Raw genomic sequence first — 18,967 nt, forward strand, 5'->3', positions numbered from 1 at the left:
TAACAAAATTGATGTAATTTCTAACTTACGTTAATATGTAAAATCTCATGTCCAACAAGATAAATATTGTTTATTTTACACGTACAGATTTGTTTTTTGACTTCATTCACCTAAAAGTTATGTTCATGAGCAATATAGAATGTGACAAACTATCCATCTTATGGAACTTATAAAACCGTTCACATTGTACAATCGAGTTACAAACTTAACTTTGATATGTGGTTGAATACAAACCGATGAGATATTATTCTTGTTATTCAATATCATTTTATTATGCACCTTAACATTTTATAAATTTTATATATGACATTAATTTTCTTTATAAATATAAAATAATGACATATCAAACAACTATTGTCAATTGTTTTGGTCTTTAACTTTTATATTTAAACAACTATTGTTAATTGTTTAGGTCTTAACTTTTATATATGGAGATATTATATTTTTCTATATTATAGTTTAATGGATTTTTCTTCTTCTTTCTATTTAGATCTATTCCCACTCTTTGGTTTATGGGGTGGGTGATTTTTTTTTTTTTTTTCCTAATGTTGGATGAGTAGCAAGAAGAAACTAATGTAAGTGTATCTTTAATGGTAGGTATATTTTTCCACAATACAATTTTATAATATATATATTTTTTAGAATTTTCTTCTATTTAGTTATGTACCCACTTGCAGCTTTATTGTGAGTGGGTGTTTAATTTATCTATTTTTATAAAAGTAACTAAAAGATATAAATGTATATTAATATCTTATATTTAAATAATTGGTTGGGTGGTAAGTTATGTTTGTCTCATTTATGTATACTTAAAATATCTATTACTAAAATTAATGTGAATTATAGTTATTTTAAAGTGTATATTTTCTATATGATATTACTAAAAATAATGTTACATTTACAATTTCTTCTCATAATCATGACATGATAGTTCGTAATTGGTCAATCGTAATTCATCAAGTAAGACCCAAGTAAGACCTATTACGAGCTGACGAATTGTGAGTTATCACGTCTAGATTATAAAAAGAAGTTTGTGAGGGAAGGTCGTAGTATAGCATTTTTTTATTATTATTCTCTATGTTAATGGTCATTTTGATACCAATGATAATATATCATGAGTAAAATAAATGAACATAATATAAAAATTTTAAACTTTATAATGATTATAATTTTTTTCTTTAATTAATAATTTTTTAAGGATAAATTGAGACACAACAAATATCGTATTATTCATTTTTATAAAATTTTAACAAAACTCTTTTCAATGAGCAAACTATTTTTAAATAGTTTTTCTCGTTAGCCAAATATTTTTTTGTCAATTAACGGATACTTTCTATTAATAATTACTATATTATTTTAAAAGTGTTTTTTAGCCGATAAAAATGTTTGTTTATTTCTATTTTTTTTAAATGAGTGGTGAATGATAATATTATTATATTTCTTAAATAAAATATATAGATAAAATAATAATTTAGCCACAACCACACACTATTCAGGTGCACTAAAAATACGTAGAAATGGGCGCGTGAAAGTAAAATAATACAGAAAGTATCTAATAAGTCCCCCATTTATCCATCCGATTTTCCATATCTTATCTGGATTGAAATAAACAAAGAGTGGGAGACAGCACAAGAGCCCGCCGCGTGGCAAGCTGCTCGTTCATTTTTAGCCACAAGATTTCACGCCTTCTCGAATTTTCCATGGAAATTAAAATATTTTTAATTCTTACGTGGCACACAACTTCACTCCTTTTAACTTCAAAAACCTTCTTTCCATTTCTCACAAAACCTCTACCTCTTCTCTCCTTCTTTTGCTTCTCTGCTCCCTTTGATTATTTTGCCTCTCTTCGCTTCTCCTCTCTGTACAATCTCTGCTTCTACTCACCGCTGAGGCAGAGGAGTTTTCTCTCAGGCTTTTGGTTGGAGAAGAATTTGTTTTCAATTCAGCTGGTGAGTTTCTGATCTGCTTCTTTGAGTTTTTTTTTTTTTTTTTAATTTCTTGAATAAGTAATCTTGCTATGCTTATTGTTTATATTATATTTATCTTATTAATGATGTATTTTAAAATTTCGCATGATTTCTAGAAACAGAGCTACAGAAGTTGCATTTACTTTATTGTTAAGTTTTTTTTTTTTTTTTTTCCAGGAATTTTTTTTTATTTTTTTTTAAAGATGATTTAAAGAGTAGCTGAGAATAAAGATTTGTGGAAAATTTTAGACTTTTTCTTTAAATTTTGAAATTAGTGTAGTTTGAGTGTTATGGAGAAATTTGCTCTTTTTTTAATGGGGTGTCGCCGTTGTTGTGATTAGGAAATGAGGAATCTAGAGGTTTTTTAGCTTGTAGTGTTTGGAATCGTGTGGAAATTTTGGATTTGATTTGTATTTGAGGGGGAAAGTTGTGATCTAATTTGTTAGATATGGAAATAGGAGTAAATTGAAGTGACAATGTCGAATACGGCTGGTGAGAAGTCTGGTTCGGAAGCTGAAAGTGTGGTTCGGCTGAAGGAGGTGTATTCGTTTGAGAATGATGCTTTGCCGAAGGTTAGATTTTGATTCTTCTTTCTTTGTTAGTTGCAATTTAGTCTTTGAAAAGCTTTGCGCCTTCTTGTGTCGTTTGTTCTGTTTGGAGTCTCAGTTGCGTTGTCTGTTGTACCAGGTGAGGAAGCCTTATACCATTACCAAACAGAGAGAAAAATGGACGGAGGAAGAGCATCAGAGGTTTCTTGAAGCTTTGAAATTGTATGGGCGGGGTTGGCGTCAAATTGAAGGTAAGCTAATTGTAATGCTGTTAAATCAATTCATGAATTTTTGCTAGTATGTGATTGGATCAGTTGAGAAGTTGCTGCTATCTATATGCAGAACATGTAGGTACTAAAACAGCTGTCCAAATCCGAAGCCATGCTCAAAAGTTCTTCTCTAAGGTCTAATTCCTTAAATTCAGTCACTAATTTCATGCTCATTTAAAGTTCAGTTTATATAATTAAATGACAGCTACGAGATTTGTAGCTGGGTTATCTGCCTAGTAATTCACTTCCACTGACGGGCTTGCTCTTGCTGGTTTCAGGTGGTCCGGGAGTCGAATGGTGGCGCTGAGAGCTCCATTAAGCCAATTGAGATACCTCCTCCTCGGCCTAAGAGGAAACCAATGCATCCTTATCCTCGTAAATCCACGGATTTACTCCAAGGAACACCAGTTTCAAATCAACCAGAAAGGTCTCCATCCACAAATGTATCGGTTTTGGACAAGGATAATCAATCTCCCACCTCGGTTTTATCTCCATTCGCTTCTGATACATTGGGATCTGCAGTCTCTGATCAACAAAATGGATGTTCCTCACCTACTTCTTGTACCACTGAGATGCAGTCAACCAATGTTTTAACTGCCGAAAAAGAGAATGAATACGTGACATCCAACTCTTCTCCTGAAGAAGAGAAAGTTTCTATTTCATCAGCCTGTCCAAACAGGGGCGATTTTTTGTCTGTGGTAAATTTTCTTTTGAACTTTCACCTTGAGTTATACATATTAAATTTTAGAATCCATTATATTCTTGGCAGGTTTCTGACTCTTGTTTCTGTTGGTATCTGATTATCCAGAAAATTGAACCTCATTCCAAGGAGTCTGTCTACATCAAAGGAGATGCCGTATTGGCACCACCTTGTGCAACTATTAAGCTTTTTGGGAAGACAGTTTTGGTAACAGGTTCTCATAAACCATATCCATCAGACACGGAGTGTTACGAGTCACCGATAACCAAGAGCAGTCAAGAGAATCTGAACATTGATAATGTAAATTCAATAAACTTATTCTCGTCTAAGAAATTGGAGACACATTTATCGCTTGGAATGGTTAGTGGTAACTTGAAGCCTTCCGCGTCAGAAGCTCCTTGTATGGAGACACAGAAGGAGAATGGCATTGCGGAAAGCAGCCCCAATGCGTCTCTGCCATGTTGGCCTACTATGTATCAAGGACTACCCTTTTTTTATGTCATGTCAGATAACCAAAATTCAGTTGCAGCACTAGTAGAATCGAATGTGAAAGACATGGAGAAGGAAATGTTGCATGAAAGATCTTGTACTGGATCAAGTACTGGTTCAGTTAGTGAATTGGAAAATAGGGAGAGAAACTCAGATGCTGCTGTTGATTCTCATTGTCGACAATCTTGTTCTCCAGTACAAGCCAGCCCCTGCAACTCCAGAAAGGGGTTTGTACCATACAAAAGATGTTTTCTGGAAGAAGATATGAAATCATCCATTGTGGTTTCAGAAGAGCGCGAGAGGCAAAGAGCTCGAGTATGCTCATAGTACTCGGCAATAATCCCCTAACCTACTTGCAAGAATCTTGAGCTGATTTAGGTACCACTCACTACGATTTTATGTTCCGGGGATTTTTTATGCGAAGAATTCGCATAGTTTTTGATTAAATTCGTAAGTTTTTTTGAGCTTGCGAAAATCGACTTAGTTCTTTCCACGAGAAAAATACTGAAGAAGTAGAGAAGCAGCAGCTAATGCCACCATTTGTCAATAGCTCCACAAATTGATGACCATAATGCAAGAGGTCAATTACATCTTCAGCATTTCAACATGAAACTGTAGTTTGGCTCTTTTTTTTTTTTTTTTATTAGGCCTCATAATTGTTCCATATTTATTTTTTACTGTGTATGTTTCATGACTCTTCTTTCTTAAATCATAATTTTTCGAAGTCAGCAAAATGTGACTTCGTTTCAATGTAAAATTTCTTCTTTCTTCTGTCCCCTTAACCCCCTTTCTTCATTTGGAGTTTACAAGGAGGATGATGAGAATATATCATGACTAATATGGTACCTAACCTAATGAAAGAAGGTGGTTTGATGTTGAATTTGAAGTTTATATTTGAGCCAACAATGTTATGGATCTGAATTTGATACTGTAATATTATTCTTAGATGTTAATTGATGTAGCTGTTTATATGTCAATATCACATTTTCCATAAGTAGCAAAGAAGAAAATCCGATTCAATGCCACAACTTGTATATAGAGGAGGAAAACTGTTTTTCTAATACTAGGTCAACAACCCACCAAACACAAAGCTAGCATAAACATATTGACCAGAGCGAAACATTACTTCACATAACAGGGAAAAGTCCGTGAAGTATTCTTCTACAATATGGAAAAAATACTTGAATCGGTGAAGAAATTTATACCCAAATAAATTACCCGGTGTCACGCTCTGATACTCAGAATTCTTTAAATCATAGCTAGTTTCTGTTGTAAAATGTATAGGATGTACATCAAACATGTCCCAACTCTTGAACTAGTGTAAATAACATCTTTTCTTCATTTCAGATTGCGGTGCTGTATAAAGAAATAACTTTGGTGACACATGATGGAGAATTAAGAATTTAGGGAGTTTGGCTCAATCTCGATTGTATTTTGCAAACAAAAATGATGTTGTCTAGTTGTTCAGTATTGTCTTGGATTTTGTTTTATGGCCTGGCGAAGCTCTGATCTGGGTTTTGCAATTTCAACGAATATTACCCTGCCATCCAGAAACTGAAAGCAAACAGTTGTACCCCTTAAATCAGTATCTGATATTGCTCATTTAAGAGACTAGTAAACATTAAAAGCAAGTAAAATATGTTCTTTTTACAGTTTTGGTCTCTACAGGATGTTTTGGATAATGAGGGTTTAAAGTCTTCTTGGCGAACCATTGACGAATGCGGAGATAGTAATCGTGTTAAGAGTAATTGTTCAATGTCTTTCACCCTTTTTTTCAATCTTTCCCTGTGCAAGATTTTTTGTCATGTAATGTAACATCTGAATCCAAGAGGTAACATGTTGGTTATCAAACGATTTAAGGACAAAAGCAAGAGAGATGATAGTTGCAATGGTTTCTTCTTATGGGATTGATGTTAATAGTACAAATCCTATGGTACAAACTGCAATTGAGATTTATGATTCGGGTTCAACAAGGAGATATTTGGGAATTACGGTCCAGATTGGATTTGTTGAAGATCAACTAGTTTCGCAGGAAATAGGCTAGTTGATATGAGTTTTAGGGGAAACTGTTCTAGTATATGTCGACTCATGTCTTCTTTACCGAAGCTACCATTGAAATGGATAAAATATTAACATGAAACTCAGTCAGCCTACAAGGAAGGCTTCTTGATACCAGATAACCACAAATTATATATTAAGAAACTGTTAGATGAGGATATCGGTCTATACCTTGCCATGCATTCCCTCAATAGCTTTCTGTGATTCCTCCTCGGTTGCGTAGCGGAGGAAAGCAAAGCCTCTTGGTCTATTGGCAATTTTATCCATCACCAGATTGACTGTAAGATAGAAGTTTAACTCTTTCAGAAGCCTATATTAATAATAAACTACTGATAAAAAGTAAAAATTAGAATTATCTAAAAAATGCTTTCTGGAACAAAGGACAAAACATAAAAATACAATGTTTAGACCTTCTACAAGCTGTCCGAAGCTTTGGAATGCATTTTGTAAACTCTCTTCTGTAGTCCGGAAAGACAGTCCTGCAGAAAGCACCAATAAGAAATACAAAAGAATAATCATTATAGACCAAGGCAGGATATAGTTAGCAGTATTGTTGAATGTGAGCTGGATTCTCATCGAGATGCTCGATTTCGAACAAGGCCAAGTATCAAAACCCGAATGAGATTTCTCTAGTGAGGCGACTATGATGAGGCACTCTCACCCATTATACCAAGGCAACAGCCTCATATGAGGCATAAGGTACCTATGTCAGTGCTCTGCAAAGCTAAAGTGTGATTTCATATGGCATGCACATAATTTTCCATCAAATGAACAGCTGTTTTATATGAAATTTCACTTGTATAACAATTAACTCTCCGTACATCACCTGACTTCAAATACATATTCATCTTCTGGCGACTTGAAACAGCAATCATCACTGTTACTATCAAGCATAATCACTTCAAGATTACAAATTTACCAATTGAAAGGATCTTCTGATCAATCCAGACATCATTTGGGATTCTATTAGTACTGAGGATTGGAATATCACACATCACAACTATCACTTAAACCTTTCCCAAAAAGGCATTATCAGTAATGTCATCCGAAAACATATTCATCTTTCGCCAATTTGAAACAATAATCTTCGTTCTTACCATCAATCTAGGATCTAAATCAAGGCACATCTTTTTGGTAACCAATCAAGGGATAATCTTACAACTATCGCTTAATCCTTCCCCAGAAAAGCGCTATACTACAGTATCATCAGTAGTGTTACCCGAAAACGTGATATCCTACAGCGTTATCAGTAATGTTACCCGAAAGCGTGCTATCCTACAGCATTATCAATAGTGTTACTGGTAACATAGCTATTTGGTTTACATAAAAGAACACTCATTTCTAAGTACATCCATAAACTTTTATACACATCCTTATAATTTTAGCACAGAATCATTATAATAATGCTGAATTGAATGCAATATATTACAATAATTAAAAAAAAAAAAAAAAAAACTCGTTTCTAGAAATTATATTGAAGTTTCTCTATGATGATTCTACATGGAAGACTGAGAATTTAAAGAGAGTGAGAACTCACCACTGACATAAAGCCTTGTTTTGGGCCTAGAAGATGAAGAAGAAGAAGAAGAAGGACGGGTAGGGAGACAAGACAAGACAGAGAAACGGCCACGTCTGAGTGATAATAAAGAAGGGGAGGACTTTTTTGTAATTGGTGCAGCACTGGAGCTTTTGAGATGATGAATAAGGGGTATTTTGGAAATATCACTGTGAGAGGTGGGAGCTGCAACAATGGCGAAACCGAAGCTGGCTGCCATTTTTCTGGGAATACAAGGTACAGAAGAGAAGCTCAAAGATAAAAGAAACGGCCCTTTGGTTTTCGTTAGATTATTAACGTGAGACTGAGAGTCTGAGAGGGATAAACATGTAATTTTACAATGATTTTAAAACTTACGGTATCTTGTTATATTTAAGAAGTCCCAAAACTCTAATTATTAACAAAACTACCCTCGTTCAAAGACAACTATCACTTTACTTCAAGGTTATGACCACCAACATGCCACCGCCGAAATAGCAAACGCTATGATAGAGATGAAGAAGTCGGCGGTTCTCTACCACTATCCATGCCCCGACGGCGCTTTTGCCGCTCTTGCCGCTCACCTCTATTTTAAAACTTCTTCTCTTCCGTCTCTCTTCTTTCCCAATACAGTTTACGGTGCCATTACGCCGCAACAGCTTCCTTTGCATGAAATTGATCATCTTTATCTTCTTGACTTCGTGGGTCCTCCCGGTTTTGTGCAGCAAATTGCTCCCAAAGTTTCAAGGTTAGTTGCTTTGTGTTTTCTCAGCTCGGTGTTTGTTTGTTATGTTTGTAAAGTTTGATTCAGTAGAGAGTGGAAGAAAGTTTGAAACTTTGAATGCAAGTCTTTGGTTTTAAAAACAAGGAAAGCGTTTTAAGAAAACATGTTTAGTTGAAACTTTTTGATGTACAATTCTAGATGCGATTTCCTGCTGTGTGGTTTTTTGTTTTTTGTTTGCATCTGGGTATTTGTTTTTAATGTTGTCAAGTTTGATTTAATGGAGATTAGAAGAAAGTTTGAAACTTTAAATACAATTCTTTGCTTTTGAAAGCAAGGAAAAGAAAGTGTTTTAAGAAAGCATGTTTAGCTGAAATGTCTTGAAGTACAATCCTAAGTACTAATGGCAAAAATCTCTTTTTATGGTTTTTGGCTATGAGGAAAACAGTTTTTTATTACTGTATGGGACAAATTTGTAAAAATAATTAAAGATATAAGAACACAATTCAAAATTTGGATTTTATCTTAGCTTTATAAATTTAATTTCCAATTTTAAACCATACATAATAACTTTGATATGTTTTTGTACAGGGTTGTGATACTGGACCATCATAAAACTGCACTTGAGGCTGCAATTGAAGGAGACAATGTGACTAAAGTCATAGATATGAAGAGGAGTGGAGCTACAATTGCTTATGATTATTTCAAGGAAAAAATTTTAGATAAAAAAGTGCTAAGTGTATTAGAGCGTGCTAGATTACTTTTCGACTACATTGAAGATGGAGATCTTTGGAAATGGAAACTTCAGAATAGTAAAGCCTTCAGTACTGGGTTAAAAGATTTAAATATAGATTACAATTTTCAATTAAACCCTTCCTTGTTTCAGCAGGTAATTTCTCCAGGTTAGTTGTAGTGTATCTTTTCTGCTTGATTCTTCTCATTTTTTATATGGGAATGAAAAAAGAGCCATAAATGGAATGAATTATCATTAGTTCTGTAGATGGTTCTTGATGCCTAAATATTGATTATATGACAACTTTTGGCAGTTACTTTCTTTGGATGTGGAGTCTGTCATCAGACAAGGAATGGTGAGCTTATCTCACAAGCAAAAATTAATTGAAGACACGCTCGATCAGTCGTATGAAATTGCGCTCGGAAGTGGAGCTTTTGGGCGTTGCTTGGTATCGTGCACACCTTTTCTTTTTTCTTTTAAACCTTGATGTAGGATTGGTTACGTTGATTATATAGCATACGGTTGCTTAGAATTGTTATGTGGTGGACTAAAGGTACAAAAGTGCCGTAATTTCAAGCATAATTAGTAAAAAGAGAGTGTGGAGCTATTTTATTGGAGAGAATAAAACTGCAAATAACTTACTGGTTAAAACTAATTGGAAACTGATGAATTAGGTGTAAGATTTTTTAGGTGGCAGCTAAATGGGTATTGAAGTTGTTCCTAATAGCTAAAACTCACAAAATATGGGTTTTTAGGAAGTATGGAAGGAGCTTGCTTTGGAATTAAGTAGAAGCAAGAAAAAACCTACAATTAGAGGTTGTTTAACTTTGCGAACAAAGGCTGTAGATTACTTCAATCATTTTGATGATGATTGAATTGAAGAAAAAAACCTACAATTAATGAAGTGTTGCCACGTGAACAACCATATCAGTTGGGATACCACATTAAAATCCCAACTTTGTAAGTGTAGTGTTACACATACACACTCTCTCTCTTCTCAACCTACTAAGGCTCAAACTCTTAATAATAACTTTACCTAAATTAGTGTTGGAGTAATTTTAAAGCCCCATTAAACCAAATTTTAACAATATTAGAAGCTCCCTACTAAACATATAAGAGGAAAAGATGAATATTACACTATAGGACTCTTGATGTGGATTTATCTGTTTCATATAGCAATTTTATTACCCAAAGTCATGGATAAGAAAGAACTCTCTAATTTCATCCTTCTACTTGTAGGCAGTTGATGCCGATTCAATTTCTGAATTGAGGAGTGAATTGGGGCACCAGTTAGCTACTAAAAGCCGTAATTTAAATTTAAGGTTTGTGGTAGTTCATTAGATAATGCATATAGTGGATTCTTGTTTTGCTCATTAGGTTACATACATTCAAGAAATGCTTCACCTCATACTGTAATTCACGGCTTTTATGTGATTTAAATTGTATTTCGTTTGAACACAAAATTAGTTAGTTAATTTTTTTGTAATGGACGATGGGATCAGAAGAAGTAATGACTAGTAATAAAAGCTATAGTATGGATACAAGAGAGATGCATTTGTAATCTAGGGCAGGTTATTTTTTGTATCATGTTAGTTTTGTTTTTCAGATATCTTCTTGTCTTTGTTCTATATACTGTCCTTTGTGATGAGAATCTTCTCATGCATAAAAATATTCATCAATAATATATTATATAAGATCATAATTCTGTTAGGGGCATTGGAGCTGTTGTCTATAGAGTACCAGAGCTTGAAAATGATAAGTTGGTTAAAATAAGCCTGAGGAGTGTAGAGAGTGAAGACACCACACCTGTTTCACAGGTTCTTCCTGTTAACTATTTCCTCTTATACTTATTATTACCTGTTAATTAGGTAATACTTTCAAATTTTGGTACTGAAATTTGTTATACAATCCTTATACAGGAATTTGGAGGCGGAGGACATCGAAATGCCAGTTCGTTCATGCTAAGCGCTGCAGAATTTGAGCTGTGGAAAGTGAGGTAAACGCCTTACTGTGGGCAACCTATAGTTGCTTGTATCATTTTCTTTATACCTTATGCAAGACAAGGAGGTGGCTACCATAAGGAAGAAGAGAAAACAAAATAAATGGAGGTTGCTGTCCAGATTGTACAAGTTTTTTTCTTTTCGGTTAAAGACTGTAAAAGCGAACGTGATTTATATATACTAATTATTTTATTTTCAGTCAGCCTTCTTTTAATGTTCTGATTTCCAATAAATTGTGTAATGTGTCTACGTACCATGTATAAGTAGGTGCTCAGTGTTTTTGCTAGATTTATTTAGAAGCAAGCACAATACTGAGTATTGAATAAACTAGTCTGAAGATGTTTCATTTGCTGCGTTTAGCAATCCCAAAGAACTAATGTTTCCTTAGGCTAAGATCATCCTCTTGTACTTGTTATTAAAAGATAAGAGAATGATGTGAAGAAATTTTGTGAAACTGGAGTTAGCTTGTGTTTGTGACAACTGCTTATCATATCTTACAATGTGTAGATTTTTTTATTCAGTTAGGTTTTTCTCCTATTATTTTTACATTTTAGTGTTAAATATGTATAAAACTGTCATCGTTAAAAGCGTGCACTCGCAAACACAGAGCTAACTTCTCGATTTTGATATATTAGTATATATTATATACCTGATTATAATCTGTTCTTAAATTAATGGTTTATTGAGGGAAATGAGTTTAAGGAAGTCTGCAGCAATGGTTAAGAAAAAAGGAGAGAGCGGATCTCCTTGCCTCAAGCTGCTGGAACCTGAGAAAAATCCAGCAGCTCTCCTATTTAAAGAAATATTCATAATTTTGCCCTGGTTGACAGGCTCAAGAAGTGAGCAAAGGAATACAAAGACAGCAGGAAGGGCACAAAAAAATATTTTCTGGAAACTGGGATGAGCTAAGTGATTCCCACTTATCAGCTAGCATAAGTTAGTGTTAGTTACCAGTGGATTTTAGAGATGTTTTTTACTATTTGCATACCATATTATGCTACTAGGGCTCCATAAACATCAGTTAGCCTCTCAAAATTGAAGTCATTTTTGCACTGTTTTTAAGAGTTTGAGCAGCTTAGTAACACTTTAAACTTCTTTAATGAATAAGGTTCAGATGTCTTATTATCATTCAGAAGTGTTTACAAATTAAATGACTTGTTTAATCTTATTCTCTTCGTCATACATTTATCTTTTCATTACATAAACTGGCAATACAATTTCTTCAGAAGGTAATAAATGATGAGAAGAAAACCAATCATCAAGAATGACTGACTCCCAGCATTGTATAGACGACTCCTTTGTACAGAGCTACTCGGTTTCTGCTCTACGTCTTCTTTCCTGTGAACCAAAATGTCGTGAGCACAAAAGTTGTAGAACAGTATACCCAGTTTGGGTTCAGCATTCAACCAAGATGGTAACAAAAACAGGTTTAATTTAATTAGTAAAAGATAGATCTACATTATCAGGCACTTGGTAGTAAGATTTCATGATTTAATAAAGAATGGAATAATGCATTTGTTATTTTAGTTTCTTTTCTTTTATTTATTTACTTTTTTTTTTTTCTCTGGATATTGTGTTTCAGTTCAGCTCATACTTAGTCATGTTGAGTAACTACAAGTTTATTAATCAATCTGAGATTGCTGACATGCCTTTTTTCTGGATGAACTGTTGATGGTTGCTTGAGCTTATCCATTACTGTTAGTGCTGGTAGTTGAGGTTTAGGTTTCCTCAATTTTGGTGGTCGTGGGATATGAACTGTTCCAGTTGGCGCAGATTTCTGGGGTACGGGAGTTGGGATGGACGCTACTTGATGTTCAGGTATTTTGATGGGCACATTCCTTGCCTGCAAGTAGCTTATGAAAATTAGAAACATTGATATCTATGACTTGAACAATTCTGTAGTAATTGGCTAAACAAACTCACCAATTTCCTGAACTGGAGATTGTAGAGCATTTGGATGTATCTTTGTTTAGCTAGCTTCTGTTCCTTGTTCAGTTGCTTCCAAAATCCATAAACAGATCCCATGTTCAGCACTTTGTTTGCGTAAATCTTCCATGTATAGCTGCAAGGCAACACATTTTCATATTAGATGGAAAACTCAATGGTTGGTTACTTACAAAACCTGGTGTCATATTATTACCATTCATATATACGCTGAAGACCAGCAGCTGACATCAAGTTCCAATATCCAGCATCTGTCTTGCATTTTTCGAAAAAGTCAGCAATCTTGTTGCTCGATGCATCGCCATTGTTCGGATCTATATGGAAGCCTGAGATGCCATCAACAATAATTTCTGCTGGACCTCCTTGATTGGTTGCAAAAGTGGGTAACCCACAGTTCATTGCCTCAATGACAGTCAGACCAAAAGCCTCATACAGTGCAGGCTGCACAAAAGCTCCCTTTGTATCTGCAATGCAGCGGTACAGCTCTCCATTGCGATATCTATCAGTTTGAGCCGCTATCCATCTAAACTGACCGTTGAGTTGGTATTTCTCAATCAAGGCATGCATCTTGTTAATCTCTGCGATTTCTTCTCTGTCATTTGATTTGGCTGGATCAAAAAATCCAGCCACAACAACAAGATTCACCAAACTTCTCAGCCTCTTGTTCTTCCCATACCATTCAGTCAGTCCTGTAATGTTTTTCACTGTGTCCAGTCTTGCCATGGAGAATATTATTGGTCTCTTCCTGTCTTCCAGATATCCACTGTCCAAGCATATTGTTAGTTTCATGGTAGACCATTAGAACCATTTTTCAATTACTTATTAATGCTTAATGCATCAGATGAAAGAAACTGGATGACTTACATGTGCTCATTGTTGTCCTCCTTGTTGTAGAGCAGTTCTTCAATGGCAGGATGAAATTCTGTCAGCCGCCTTTGTCTCTCCGTGTAGGGAAAGTAGACAGATTGATCAGCCCCAGGGGCCGCTATGTTGAACTTTGGATCGAAGACATTGATGCCCGAGACTACCCGACAAAGCCCCGGCATGGTAAATGATATATGGCTTTCATACTGTCCAGGCCTTTCCTTGCTGGAAAAGAAACAGCTTTGTCAACATTTCAGACAATGTAAATTCTTCTGAAGCCTTCAGGGTACATGAGGTAATGTAACAGACTAACCTTCCAGCGATTTCTTGGTATGTGCTAGTTATGATAAAATCAGTTGCATTCATTGCAATTAAGTCAGCTGTGAATTGACATGAAAAGTGGTACTTCGGATCTAATTCCTTCCATTTGGCATCTGAATTTTCATACTTAGTTTTTTCTAAAGCATGAGCAATAGTCCCCTGGTTTTAGAGCAGGCAAAACTTGATTAGAACAACTACTATAATGATAATTGATCAATTTGAAGCATGAAAAACCATTAGCTAGAGATGGTTTGAACCTGAGTTGCTCCAAGTTTTGCAGCCATTAGAGATGCCACCAAGTTTCCATCACTATAGTTGCCAATGATCAGGTCTGGTTTGCAGTCCATGAATTCCAGGATCTTTGCAGTAGCATCCTGGTATTGAGAGTAAAATAAGTATAATAGCTCAAGAACTTGTTTAGAAATACTGTAATCAAACGTACATAGGAGTTGGTTGTTAGGTGTTTGACCAAATTGGAGTGTCCAGTTCTTCTAGAACTTTAACACTAAAATACCCCCGAGGGGGATAGCTTTAGGGAGAACGAAAATGGTTTTCTATGTGATGGGCAATGAAAACTAATAATGTCAGAAAAAATTTTGTGAGTAAGTGATTGTCTGAGATTAAGTGAGGAATATTTGTCTTGCTACAAAACTAGATGTATTGAACTCATAATTCATTAAATATGAACGACAACTGAGTAAGGTAAGTAAATTTTTCCCATAAAAATTAAAAAATAAAAGGCTGAAATTTTGGAGACAATAAAGGCACATACGTGGACAAAAGTCTCAAGATAAGGATAGATATCAAAACGGGAAACCCATTGAGGTAGAATCCCTTTGTCTGTCCTAAACGGGACCCTGAGAATGTGGGAGTGCTTTGTGTTGAAGATTGGCTCCCACTCTTGGTTGCATTTAGTGCCCTTAGCATCTGGTATTAGTCTAGTTACCTATACAAAATTGAAACAAGAGAAATAAGTATGAACACTTTTCATCTAATGCTTAGTTTTAGTATCATCCTTGGAGTGAAAGATCATAATCAAATTCTGCATTTGTTGCTCACCACAAGAATCTGAGGCTTCACATTGAGTCCTTGCTGCTTAATCCTGAGGAGCAATTCTTCTTCTATAGCAGTTACTTGATCAAGAATGTAAACAACCTGTTGTTCCATTAAGAATCATATTAACTTATATATATCGCTTAGTTTAAGAAAGACTCTTGGTGTCAAAACTCTATCGATACAGATTGAAAATCGTATCAATGCATCTTATGTTTGTTTAACAAATCGAGACGAAATTGTGTGTACTACCCACCTGGCCTCCAGTGTCTGGCAATCCAAGAACATCTGATTGCCCAAAGAAACCATGAGGGGAGAAGATTACAATATTGAATATGTTGGGGAGCCTGCTGAAAAAAGCCTCAAATTTCACAGGGTCTGGGGCTTGGAGTATTTCAGAACACATCCTCATTGTCTCTGTAACTCTTTCTGCAGTATCCCCCCATCCTTTCTCAATTCCACACTCTTTCAACCTGCAAATCACATTACCAGTCAGCAAAGATGTTTCTGATAACGCGTGTTCCATGGACATATGTTAATGGAATTTATATTAGGACATATAACCTCGATTGGAAATTCTGATACGGTGTATCTTTCGGAAAACTAGAGACTAAAACTTCAGCCACTATCAGAGCTGCCTGAAGCTTGTCAACTGTATTAATGGTTTCATCAATCATAAGTTTCTGCAGGTTATCAAATTCAAAATTCTCATCAGTTTCCAGCATTTAAATCTTTTTTATTATTTTAAAATATTAGATTCTTCATTTGCATTTACCTCTTCTCTATGATTAAGAGCTAGAAGATAATCCAACAGAGGGTTTGCTTTATAAGAGCTCCCACTAAGCCTTGGGGATGTGAACTTTGAGATGTAGCTGAGTCCATTTCCAATTGCAGAAGAAATTGTCAAGTGAGGAGTTGAGAAGTCCATAGCTCCAAAATCTATTTCCAAAGCGTATTCATCCTGTGCCCTGCATGTGAAAATCAAAATCTTGATTTGAATCCAATAGTTATCAAGGGTCGATAAAAGTTACGAGCTCAATAACTTTAACCTATCGTTGAATCAGTCGATAAGGTTATGCACTTTCTTATGATACAAACATCGTTTTCAAATATGAAAAACATACCAATTCTCGTCGAAAATCATTTCTTTGAACTTCAAGTAATCCACACTAGTGATATTATCCACAGACAGATCGTCAGCATTCACCTTGACGAATTCCCAGAATCCTGGATTAGGTCTCACTGCTAAAGCAACATAAGGTGGAACAATAGCTGCCTCCTGCAAATTTTTTAATTAAAAAAAAAAAAAAAAAAAAAAAAACCACGCTTCCATGAATTAGTACTCAACCATTCTTTTTAATATATTTACGTATATAAGAGTTTGTATATGTAATTTTACGCAAGAATTTGATACCTGAGTAGTACTGAGAATGTAGCCAAGTAATCCTTCCAAGACTTTGCTTCTTTCAAGCTCATCTTCAATAACTTTCTCCAATTCATCCATCAATTGTTGGCGTTTCATCAACTTGTTTCCAGTTGCAACATACCTTTTCTCAAGAAAAATCAAGAACAATATCAAATTTTTATTACATGGTATTTAAACTCCAGGGAATGAACGAAAGAACATGTGCATGCATAAATAAGAACCACGATGGACTTGAAAACGATACATATAACATAATTATTTCGCTATCAGTGCAGTAAAAATATCATCTACTCTAAATTTATTTTAAGTTTTCAAATTTCATAGGGGGCAAATGCCTCCCCTGACCCCCATTGGACCTGCCAGTGCATGAAAGAAGTAATTAAAATTATACCTGGCGAAGCATTTCTTCATGTAGTAGCGGCTCTGCCTCAGGGCATCAGGCATACCATCTGCAATTGAATCAGAACGCTTGAGGGCAGGGGAGGCAGAAGCCATTGCAACAAAAAAAAAATGGTTCAAAGATACTTGAAAGAAAGAGAGACAGAAAAGATTATGGATTCACAAAGGTGTTGTGTGGTGGGGTTGTTTGTGTTAAGATTTATATATAGAGAGGGGGGAAAAGGTCAAAAAATAAAATAATAATTGATCAAATGTGAGTTCTACTAATGACCAAATTGGGTGAAATGGACAAGGAACATTCTTTGGTACCAACATTGGGAGAAAGAAAGAAAGATTGAAGGCAAGAAAAAGAATTTGTTTTGATTGGTGGATTTGCCTTTGCCTTTTTCACTATATCTTTTAAACTTGGAAGGAAAGAAATTCATGGGAAACATGTGAATATTTCTTTTGAGATAATTACATTTTAGTCCCTATATTTCAATTTTATCTGTTAAGGACCTTGTTTTAAATACTAGTATCTTTGTCCATTGACTTAACAAATGTTTTTATAAACGTTAGTTGATTGTTAATTAACTTGAAAATTATAAAATAATAATAATGATGAAAAATGCATTTCACTGACAGTATTAATGTAATTTGAACGATTCCCGTTAAAGTTACTAAACAAACACATTACTGTAGATGCAAAAAATCTACCGTCATGAAAATAGGGTGTGATCCCGTGAGGTTGAGGTCACTGACAATCCGTTAGACCTGCACACATGAAAGTGCAAGCGTGAAGCTTCCGGAAAACACCGAGGTGGTGTTTGCCGTAGGCACTCTGACGCTCAAGTCAGCAAGGCTGAAAGAGATTTAATAAGAATTAAGGAGAAGAAGAATTACCAGGAGTCTTGTCGGAGACTAGGACTACGGCGGAGGCGTCGGGTTCTTGGGAGCAAGAACTTAGGAGCAAATAGATGGTTTTGAGTGGTGTAGATTGACTGTGAGAGATTGCCTCCTTAATGAGAGGGCAAGCCTCTGTTTTTATAGTGAACCTAAAGGGTTGGAATCCTAGTAGGACATTGAGTCCTCTTTTGAGAGATAATCCCTATCATAAAAGAGATATGATTTCTTAACCTTATCAGATTAAGTTTAATAGTTTAAATAAGAATTGGAATCTTAGTAGGACACTAAGTCCTATTTTGGGAGATAATCCCTATCATGAAAGAGATATGATTTCTTGACCTTATCAGATCAAGTTTAATAGTTTGAGTGAGATTTGAAATTTTAGTAGAAGAGGAAATAGAATGAGATTCTGATTTCCTGTTTATACTCTGTTGCAGGCTAATGGGCTGAAACCCAGTTTAGCTTAATTTATAGGATAGCCCAACTTATAGAGTGGGTAGGTCGCAAGGTGATTTTAAGCGTGGGCCCAATCGAGATTGGGTTGAGGCCTTGGGCCGTGATATGTTTATTTCGTTAGTGAGCCCCGTCAAGCCCAAGACGATTTTTGGCCCTAACAATTACACATTAATGTTGTTTGTGTAAATATTTTTTGCTATTTTCTTATGAGGGTTTTTTTTTTTCATTTTTGCATAATTTCCAAATTAATTAGTGGTGGTCAACTAGCTATCAACTAATGGTATGTTAAATTAAAGGATCAAAATGTTAGTATTTGAAACAAATGTTGTTAAATATAATGGATCAAAACCATAGGGACAAAAAGAATTCTTTCTATGGACATTTTTTTGCCTATGAGATGGACTACTACTTTATGCTTTTCCTACTTCATCAGTATGCTATCACTTAAACCATTTTTGAGAAATTTATTAAGGAATATAAATGTGACTTGAAATAATATATTCTAAAAGGTCTGTTAGTATTTTTTTATTTTTGTGTTAACCATGAGGTGTCTCCACACACATAAGTATACAGCTAATCCCCGTTTCAAGGTTCATAGGATGC

At 35.0% G+C, this 18,967-nt stretch overlaps 4 protein-coding genes across 6 annotated transcripts; 2 read left to right on the top strand and 2 right to left on the bottom strand.

The window, feature by feature from the left end:
- The first annotated feature begins 1,754 nt into the window (after positions 1–1,754).
- Positions 1,755–4,780, top strand: LOC116106407 (protein REVEILLE 7-like). 3 transcript variants are annotated; one of them, XM_031392778.1, is made up of 6 exons: positions 1,755–1,946; positions 2,411–2,536; positions 2,652–2,763; positions 2,855–2,916; positions 3,060–3,479; positions 3,590–4,780. In XM_031392778.1, exons 2-6 carry the CDS (start codon positions 2,441–2,443, stop codon positions 4,295–4,297), a joined length of 1,398 nt encoding a protein of 465 aa, XP_031248638.1. In that variant the 5' UTR covers positions 1,755–1,946; positions 2,411–2,440; the 3' UTR covers positions 4,298–4,780. The 3 variants fall into 3 exon arrangements, with proteins under 3 accessions (XP_031248638.1, XP_031248637.1, XP_031248639.1); XM_031392777.1 differs by having other exon boundaries at positions 2,423–2,536; XM_031392779.1 differs by lacking the exons at positions 1,755–1,946; positions 2,855–2,916 and having other exon boundaries at positions 2,423–2,536.
- Positions 4,781–5,141: 361 nt separating this feature from the next.
- LOC116106409 (organelle RRM domain-containing protein 6, chloroplastic) lies at positions 5,142–7,873 on the bottom strand. Its single transcript, XM_031392780.1, has 4 exons — positions 7,566–7,873; positions 6,439–6,507; positions 6,200–6,306; positions 5,142–5,524 (listed from the first exon to the last, which is right to left on the bottom strand). Exons 1-4 carry the CDS (start codon positions 7,801–7,803, stop codon positions 5,435–5,437), a joined length of 504 nt encoding a protein of 167 aa, XP_031248640.1. The 5' UTR covers positions 7,804–7,873; the 3' UTR covers positions 5,142–5,434.
- Positions 7,874–7,978: 105 nt separating this feature from the next.
- Positions 7,979–11,678, top strand: LOC116106405. Its single transcript, XM_031392775.1, has 6 exons — positions 7,979–8,310; positions 8,875–9,172; positions 9,330–9,464; positions 10,256–10,338; positions 10,728–10,833; positions 10,936–11,678. Exons 1-6 carry the CDS (start codon positions 8,069–8,071, stop codon positions 11,014–11,016), a joined length of 945 nt encoding a protein of 314 aa, XP_031248635.1. The 5' UTR covers positions 7,979–8,068; the 3' UTR covers positions 11,017–11,678.
- A 451-nt stretch (positions 11,679–12,129) lies between these two features.
- On the bottom strand, positions 12,130–17,129 carry LOC116106406 (sucrose synthase 7-like). Its single transcript, XM_031392776.1, has 15 exons — positions 17,016–17,129; positions 16,613–16,745; positions 16,323–16,477; positions 15,974–16,166; positions 15,763–15,881; positions 15,455–15,671; positions 15,205–15,300; positions 14,918–15,091; positions 14,403–14,519; positions 14,138–14,304; positions 13,825–14,049; positions 13,157–13,723; positions 12,940–13,078; positions 12,666–12,859; positions 12,130–12,354 (listed from the first exon to the last, which is right to left on the bottom strand). The coding sequence occupies exons 1-15, from the start codon at positions 17,117–17,119 to the stop codon at positions 12,213–12,215; spliced, it is 2,742 nt and encodes a 913-aa protein (XP_031248636.1). The 5' UTR covers positions 17,120–17,129; the 3' UTR covers positions 12,130–12,212.
- Positions 17,130–18,967: the final 1,838 nt, after the last annotated feature.

This window comes from Pistacia vera, unplaced genomic scaffold (genome assembly GCF_008641045.1).
Source record: "Pistacia vera cultivar Batoury unplaced genomic scaffold, PisVer_v2 Contig513, whole genome shotgun sequence".
Classification (NCBI taxonomy): domain Eukaryota; kingdom Viridiplantae; phylum Streptophyta; class Magnoliopsida; order Sapindales; family Anacardiaceae; genus Pistacia; species Pistacia vera.

Bases quoted from the DNA above. Each gene is read 5' to 3' on its own strand.
- LOC116106409 (XM_031392780.1), bottom strand. From the start codon at position 7,803: ATGGCAGCCAGCTTCGGTTTCGCCATTGTTGCAGCTCCCACCTCTCAC. The intron at 6,508-7,565 runs GTGAGTTCTCAC...TGCTTTCTGCAG, and splicing joins AACAAGGCTTTATGTCAGTG to GACTGTCTTTCCGGACTACA. The intron at 5,525-6,199 runs GTATAGACCGAT...GTTTGCTTTCAG, and splicing joins TTGAGGGAATGCATGGCAAG to TTTCTGGATGGCAGGGTAAT.
- LOC116106406 (XM_031392776.1), bottom strand. From the start codon at position 17,119: ATGGCTTCTGCCTCCCCTGCCCTCAAGCGTTCTGATTCAATTGCAGAT. The intron at 15,301-15,454 runs GTGGGTAGTACA...ATGGAACAACAG, and splicing joins TGCCAGACACTGGAGGCCAG to GTTGTTTACATTCTTGATCA. The intron at 15,092-15,204 runs GTGAGCAACAAA...AATTTTGTATAG, and splicing joins TGAAGCCTCAGATTCTTGTG to GTAACTAGACTAATACCAGA.
- LOC116106407 (XM_031392778.1), top strand. From the start codon at position 2,441: ATGTCGAATACGGCTGGTGAGAAGTCTGGTTCGGAAGCTGAAAGTGTG. The intron at 2,764-2,854 runs GTAAGCTAATTG...ATCTATATGCAG, and splicing joins GGGTTGGCGTCAAATTGAAG to AACATGTAGGTACTAAAACA. The intron at 3,480-3,589 runs GTAAATTTTCTT...CTGATTATCCAG, and splicing joins GGGGCGATTTTTTGTCTGTG to AAAATTGAACCTCATTCCAA.
- LOC116106405 (XM_031392775.1), top strand. From the start codon at position 8,069: ATGATAGAGATGAAGAAGTCGGCGGTTCTCTACCACTATCCATGCCCC. The intron at 9,173-9,329 runs GTAATTTCTCCA...AACTTTTGGCAG, and splicing joins ACCCTTCCTTGTTTCAGCAG to TTACTTTCTTTGGATGTGGA. The intron at 10,834-10,935 runs GTTCTTCCTGTT...ATCCTTATACAG, and splicing joins ACACCACACCTGTTTCACAG to GAATTTGGAGGCGGAGGACA.